Source organism: Ricinus communis, chromosome 2 (genome assembly GCF_019578655.1).
Source record: "Ricinus communis isolate WT05 ecotype wild-type chromosome 2, ASM1957865v1, whole genome shotgun sequence".
Classification (NCBI taxonomy): domain Eukaryota; kingdom Viridiplantae; phylum Streptophyta; class Magnoliopsida; order Malpighiales; family Euphorbiaceae; genus Ricinus; species Ricinus communis.
In genome coordinates, this window is record NC_063257.1 from 3292254 (window position 1) to 3300116 (window position 7863).

General features: G+C 30.9%; 1 protein-coding gene across 2 annotated transcripts; it reads right to left on the reverse strand.

Moving 5' to 3' along the window:
- Positions 1-387: 387 nt before the first annotated feature.
- LOC8278854 (protein ROOT INITIATION DEFECTIVE 3) lies at positions 388-4276 on the reverse strand. 2 transcript variants are annotated; one of them, XM_015717033.3, is made up of 8 exons: positions 3954-4276; positions 3746-3874; positions 3543-3676; positions 3289-3436; positions 2886-3085; positions 1789-1916; positions 1008-1255; positions 388-818 (listed from the first exon to the last, which is right to left on the reverse strand). In XM_015717033.3, the coding sequence occupies exons 1-8, from the start codon at positions 4161-4163 to the stop codon at positions 642-644; spliced, it is 1374 nt and encodes a 457-aa protein (XP_015572519.2). In that variant the 5' UTR covers positions 4164-4276; the 3' UTR covers positions 388-641. The 2 variants fall into 2 exon arrangements, with proteins under 2 accessions (XP_015572519.2, XP_002510201.2); XM_002510155.4 differs by having other exon boundaries at positions 3761-3874; positions 3954-4273.
- Positions 4277-7863: the final 3587 nt, after the last annotated feature.

Consider the following 7863-nt stretch of genomic DNA (forward strand, 5'->3'; position numbering starts at 1 on the left):
TAATCTCCTCTCATCCATGCAATTGGCCTTGTAATAGGCGATGCCCTGTCAATTATTCCTCTTATTGTAGAGAATTTGATGCTTTGTATCACAATTAGCGACCAGTCTGTTTTGAGTTCGAGAACATGGCATTACAGTAACAACTTCCCCTATATTCCTTTTATGGCATGGTTCTGCATGCAATTGAAAAATTACGACTAAAAATACCTTTACCGTCCAGAGGGATTAGTTTTAGAGTCGAACCAAGTTTTCCTTATCAGAAGTTTGTTTAGATTTAGAGTATGTCAAGTTTGCTTCCGATGCATTTCCCACAGACTGTCCATTTAAGGATGTCTGTTGCTATTGTTTATCCTGATGCATTTCCCACAAAACATTTCATAATAACACTTACAGCAATAAAATGTCCAATACTTGTTAAACAGCAAGTTACAAAGCACAAACTTGTGAATTAATAACCTCGCTCACAAAAATGACCCTATATCTTAGGGCGGTTACACAATGCGTTTACCAAGATTTTCTGAAAAATTACAAAATAAGACGCATAAGTGAGAATATGTGGAAGTCAAGATCAATTCGCTCAATCATACTTAAATGTACATCCAAAATCTGTGAAGCAACTTGGGAAAGAAAAACAAGTAGCCTCAGATTATATTTTGATTGTTCTTTATCACATTATCCCCCTCCAATAACTCATTTACGCACAATTGGTGCAAGTTGTCATACATTTTTTTCCATTTCTGAAGCATTTGCATATACTGTGCGCAATCTAGCTTTAGTCTCTCCACTTCCATTTCAGCTGCAGCAGCAGAACCTTGTTGCTGTAAACAAAGAAAGAAGAATTCAATCAGCCAGCAAGGAGCATGGAGAACAATTACCCTGTTTATAGGGGCCATTGACACCTATAGGACATCTGTCCAGTGTTATCATAGAACTAGCAATCAGAGACAAAGACCTAGTGGTCTAAGTTAATAAAGCAAATTAAGCACATCTATTAACCAGTTGAAAACCTGTAGCTCTTTGATCTGATTAGCAATCACTTGATAGCTGACATATGAAACATCCAGAGGATTGTTACATGTATCCTGGAGTCTAACGACTGCCGTAGATCCTATACTTTTGTCTGTTGAATTGACATATTTGTCCAGCGGTGGAGGTAAAGATGATCCGTGCCTTCTTGAGGAAGCTTGCACAATAGATGATGCACGAGGATTTAGGTAATGTGGCCGTTTAACAATTTGAATGTTGTTCACAGGACCTGAAAGGAATATTAAATCAGCTCACACTAAAACTTGAGCAAATATCAAGAGATCTTTTCAGACATGTAAACCTAGGCATTGGCATTGGCATTGGGGCATGGGGTATTTATCTATTTCCTATAAGAAAATGGTGAATTCCGCATTTTCTTCTACTGGCAAATCAATGAACCCAAGAAGATAATCTCCCCAAGCACCAAATCTCCAGGTAATTTAAAGTTTCCAAATCTTAGCTTCTACTAGTTTGAAGCTGTATTAATTTGGTTACAGTCATGGAGTTCATGATTATAACACATCTGAGTTGCTTATTTCTTGATGGATAATATTAAAAAACTCCTTTCTTCATGTACATCCTGAAAATTGTTATAGTTGATAATAATTAGAAACATAGATAGATATCTCCAGAGTGAAATGATTCTTAGCAGGAAAACTGGTGTTCCATGGGGGATTTACAGCTCTAACAAGATGATGAAAATAAAAAGGAGCCAGTGAATAATTATAAGCAACTTAAGAAAAAGAAGCTCATCAGAAGAACCTTTTGCATGTTTAAAGGTCCGAACAATATTATGGCTTCTAGGATCCCAAACTCGAATAATGCCATCCTCTGATCCAGCCAGCAATAAATTTCCATTTGCACTATATGCTAAGCAAGTAACAGGCTTACTGTTCAAAATAAACAGCATTTGTAAGTGAAAAAGATAAACAATTTTCTTAGCCAAACCATTCATGAATCTCATGTTACATAAATCAAATCCATTGATAGTGTGCAGAATGTTTCAGCAAATATTAGATCTTGAAGCTCCATTACTATAAGATTCAGCCATATGCATATAATAAAAACCATACTTGCAAACTTGTGTATGGAAGCGGTCATTAGATTCACTTGAAAAAGGGTGCTGAGAATGAAACTATAAAATTACAAGCTTTCATATGAAGCAAATTGAAATGATATTGCAATCCAGCTCATCAATAAAGCAAGGTGTTTCTATCTTGCCTGGACACATTTACATTATCTACTGTTAGCACCTCGTTCAACATCCATAAGAGCAAGAATTCTTCAAGGCTATCCCGAATAAAGTGAAGGCACAGTTAAACTAAAGCATTTATACACTCAATATTTTATCAAGGGAAACAATGCTTTCCCTTCGAGTGATCACAAATCATTTAGCAAACTAAGTCTGAAAGAAAAGTTCTTTAAACTTGTCAAGTTACATGTTGTGACATAGTTGAACTTATACCAAGCAGTTTTACAAAAGCATGCAGCAATAAGGTCATAGATTCCACAAGACCTACAAACATTTAAATAAAAAAAATTTAAAGATGTTAAGAACCATTAGGAATATATTATAATAAATCAATGAATTAAACCCATAGCTTGTTTAGAAATATGCAGCCACTGTTACAACATGAATGAGACCAAAAGCGAATGAACCTTTCATAAAGAGACTAACAATTATCCACATGCCTTAGGCCTAATATCAAACAGATCATACACCACAAGATTCTATCAAAACATCGCATCACTTGTTAGTTATGCATGGGATTGAAAGACTAAAACTTGTAACAACAGAAAACAGAGGCTAGAAGGTTCCTTATATTTTTGAAATGTGCAGCCATAAATAAATCACGAACCTGTGACTAGATAATGAACCAATTATATGCAACCAATGACTTTTGGTAGAGGAACTGTCAGCATTGAGTGCAGCAATGTATATGTTGCCATCTCTACAGCCAGCATAGAAGACATTTTCACCAGGGTCTAAAGCAAGTGAATCAATTATTGAGGGAAATACAATGTTTCTCAATAAATTCCCCTTGGACAAGCTCCACACCTAAGACAAGACATGTCAGAATAAAAATTTGATACCGGATTCACAGGAAAAATGACATTTAGAAGCGATATATGAGCATTGCAATTATCCCAAGGAAACTGTAGTTTATAAAAAAATGTCAATTCTACAGTATAGCTAAAACTACAAATAACATGAATAATATATCTGAAAAGCAACCATTTTAAACAAAGAGGGTGCCAAACCTTACAAGTTCGATCGTCAGAAGCTGAAACAATAATTGCGTTGCCTCCTCCATAACCTGTGACTACATCAGTTACACGTAAAGTATGCTCTGAAAAGCTGTGCTCATAGAGCTGGCTAGCCTGCTCCGTTTGATACTCATCAAACATCCTGATTCATTAAAAACAGAATGTTCAAACTTTTACCCAATAATCATGCCCAATTAACCAAAATATGACTACGAAAAATAGCAAATTTACAACAAAGCAATACATACATGAGAAGTGACCAAACTCTAACAGAACCATCCTCTGAACCAGAAACCAGAAAAGAATCATCCTCGGTAAAAACTAAACACGTGACAGCCCTGTAATGAGCACGCCATTTCTTAAGCAATCTACCAGTTGCAACCTATAGAACGTACAATATCATTAAAAATTATCCAGCACCATCAAATCGAGGCCACTAAAGAATACTTACTGTTGAAAATTTTACCTCCCAAATGTAGATATGCCCGGATATTCCTCCGCCAATAATATAAGTGCCTTCTTTATTAGCAACAAGCGGTTTTATAGGCTCTTCAGGGAAGCACTTTACCTCAACTTGAGGCTATCAAATGAAATAAAATTAAAACTTATTGTAATTTCATTGGGGAACTGTATCAAACCGTATATGTGCATTTAAATACCTTTGACCAGGACCAGTAAACAATGGAGCCTGACGATGCGTGAGAGTCGCGCAGCTGAGAAGCGGCAAGGAAGCGAGAACCTACGCAGGTAAGTCCGTGGGGGGGAGAGGCGCATGATTTATAGCGGAGGTGCTCGGCGCCTGTTTGGAGGTCCCAGCAACCGATGCCGCCGTCAATTGAGGACGATGCAAGTAGTAATTCTTCTTCCATTGCGTTGGTTTAAGCGCTTTCTCGGATTCAACCAAACGAAGTAAACGTTTCAATTTGTATGGTTTTGTTAGGGTTTTAGCGTTGCGGTAGCAAAGGGAATTCTCGAAACGTTGCCGTTCAGATGTTTAGAAAAAGAAACGTCGTCGTTAACGAGGTCGATTTATCGAATCCACTTAAAAAAAGGTTTCCTACTTTGAACTTATTATTAATGTAGTACGAAATTTTAAAATTTTTAAAATTTCAACATCATATTTTATTTTTAATTTTAACTTTACTTTTTAATAAAAAATTATCAAAAAAATTCATTGATATAATTTAAATTTCGATAATAAAAAAAAAAAAGCTAACACAATATTAGAGCTTTTGACTCATTCTATTACTAAAATATTATCGTTAATTATATAAAATCAATTATTTTTCTTACTTTTGAAGTTTTATTAATTTAATACGTTTAAACAACAATATTTTAATAATGAAAATGCTGATTTAGTCAAAAAATTACTTTTTTCAAAAATTATATTAAATTAGTTAATGAATTCGATTAATAATTTTTACTAAAAATTAAAATTGACTCAATGATAAATTATTGTATTAGAAATTTAAGAATTATATGCTAGATTTAATAATAAATATAAAATATAAAATTTTATAACAATTAAGTTTTTAACTATAAATGAGATGAGATTAATTTTTTTTATTAGAGTGATGAAAGAAATCTAAACTTGAAGTCTTGCTTAAATTTAAAATAAAAAAATAATTTATATTTGGTAAAATATATAATATTTTTTAAAAGTTAATAATTAATTTAATTATTAATTTACCAAATATCAAATATAAAAATTTTATTATAAATTTTATAATTAATTAATTTGTAATATTGCTATTATATATATGTATATAAAAGAAATTGAACACAATTAAGAAATAATCAAACAAAGCCCTGAAAACAAAAAAAGCTGCTTGCATGTGAGATGACTCAAGTTCATAATAATATATGGACCTGAATCCATGATATAATTTATCATGACTATAGGGATATACTAGAATCAATTCTTGAAAAATTTTACTTATCACCAATAAATTGGTTATCAAAACATGAGCTAATCTATAATTAATTATTTTTTAAAAACTTCTTAGTAACTTTCATAATAATATTTAGAAAAATGTTAAATTTTGTAGCTGTTTATAATTAATTAAATTTATAACATTTAAAATAAGAAATTTTAAGAGATAAATTAAAATTAGAAAAGTAATTTCCAATAAGTTATTGCCAAACTAAGCCTTAAACATATAAAGATGACTTTTTAATTGCAGAATTACAAACACACATTAAATATATATTTATATTTATTACTGTTCTATTAATTAGTTGTAACATACTATGGAACAAATAAATTGAAATTTTTTTATACATTACAATAAATAAGAAAGTGACTCATATCATGAGTATTTTATACTTTAATTATTGATAATTGATATATATTATATTTATATAATACTAATAAATATTATATAAATTATTTATCAATTTGATGTATACGTAGAGACAGACATGATACACCAAGTCTATCTAAGAGTTTTCCAAATTCTAATGAGTCTCTAATTAAGTTTAGTAATGTTTTATTTTCTTTCCAAGATATTAGAGGTAATTTTATTTTCTTATATCACTTAATATAATACTGCTAAATTCTAATAAATATTTTAAATAACAAAGCGAGGAACTTAAAATATTATCAATCTAAGTCACTGCATGACTTGGTGCATCTCGATAACTTTATCCAAGGTTGAATCATCAGAACAAAAGTTAATTACTAAAACAACTTTGAGTATTACGAATCTAAGAATTTTGATTCTGAGGTTTTATTAAGAATCTAAATCTTTATTATTTGCTTATAAGATAACAGATTTTTATTTATATTCTACTACGTTATGGCTGTTCAAAATTTTAAAATAACTCTTAACTTTTAATATTGTAAAACACTTTAGTCCCTCAAAATTAAATAATTCTAAAGACATATATATATATATTAGACCAGTGGTGCTCCTTATATAACAAAGGACATTTAAAATAATATCTAAATATAAAAACATCTTTCATAGTATAGAGTATCCTTTGATAAATTAAATATAAAGAGCTTAATTTTATTTAGATTTAATAAATTTCTTATATTAATTTTAAGTTCTCTTTCATTACTTTTCCTAATTTTGGTTAATAAAAAAACTAGAATTAAAAATATTAATTAATAAAAATTTGAAAACTTGTAGGTACGTTTATTAAAATCAAAATAAAAAAGAAAAGATCATTTAGATAGCTACACAAAATGATTATCCAATCTAATTTGACATTAAAAAAAATTCGTACCTAATATGGGAAAGGCCTTTAGCAAATTTTCTATTTTCTTTGAATGAGTCTTAATTATTAGCTATTTCCGACTATGAGGGGGAGATGAATATGTAGAAGAAAGAGTATGTTAATAAAGATAAAGTTTTTCCAAAATCAAAAGAATTGGCTTGAAAACTTTCTACTTTATATTAATTCATCGCTAAAATGCAGACGAGGTAAAAAAATTTAGTGATCATTAACCTATTGTTACGACAATATGGTAATTAAACCTTCTTGGAAGTGAAAATTGGGAAATAAATTAGTGGATTAGTAAAAAAGGGATAAATCTTCTTAGGCATATTTCAGTAAGCATTCTGTGCATGCATCAAAGAATGCAATATTCTTAATACAAGAAAATGCAGAACCTGAAGAATCAGTTGCTGAAGATGATATAAATGGAATGCCATGAAAGACGATCAATGGTCTGACACACACAGACATTATAGTTGATCATGCAAATGAACCATGGTACGTATTTTGCGATGCTACTTTCACCAGCTTCTTCACGAGCTAGAGCCATCTTTATGCAGTATGCACATGTATATTATACATTTACTTATGCTCATATCAAAAAATAAAAATAAAAAATCATGACAACTTATCAGGAAAAGGGAAAAAGGAAGACCCAGCTCACATTAACTATAAAAGAAGTTTAATTATGGCGTGCCTCTTAACTTATCGAGGTGACCAAATGTATTAACAACATTTATTTGGAAGTCAAAATAAAAATTGTTTTCTTTTTCTTTTAAATTGAATATAGTTACTTGCCCAATCCAATTACACTTTACTTGCCATAGCACATATCACAAAACCATGTGAATGGACTTGAATAGATTCGCATCGTATTTAAGAAAAAATTCAATTCTGATTGAAACCACACATTCAAGATAGATTGCTGTTGTTTGCGTGGATTGATTGCACCCAAAGCTGTTTCATCAATTAGAATCATACCATACTTGATTTTAATAGTATAATCAATATACTAACTAATGGAATTTTCTTAAAAGTTATTACACGATCATGCATGAACACTGTATAGAGTAATTGAAATTGCAATTCACAGAAATCTTGCTTGTGAGAAATTAGATAACATGGGTTATATACTGATGAATGTCAATCAGAGGAAAAGATGTCACAATTTCTCCCTTAACTGAGCCTGACCCAAATAAATTCAATGCAATAATTTTTATACAAGGTATTTATGGTTTTGATTACAGCAGTGGTGTTGAGAACTAGACTGCCTTTTACATGAATTCTTCACCTAAAATGATGAATATGGGGCAAAAAGAAGAAGGGCACATGCAGTCTCAAGAGTAA

What these genes read in the sequence shown, in the direction of transcription:
- LOC8278854 (XM_015717033.3), bottom strand. Translation starts at nt 4,163, where the DNA reads ATGGAAGAAGAATTACTACTTGCATCGTCCTCAATTGACGGCGGCATC. An exon ending in TTTACTGGTCCTGGTCAAAG is followed by an intron (nt 3,875 to 3,953) that starts GTATTTAAATGC and finishes TTCATTTGATAG; the next exon opens with CCTCAAGTTGAGGTAAAGTG. An exon ending in GGGAGGTAAAATTTTCAACA is followed by an intron (nt 3,677 to 3,745) that starts GTAAGTATTCTT and finishes TACGTTCTATAG; the next exon opens with GTTGCAACTGGTAGATTGCT.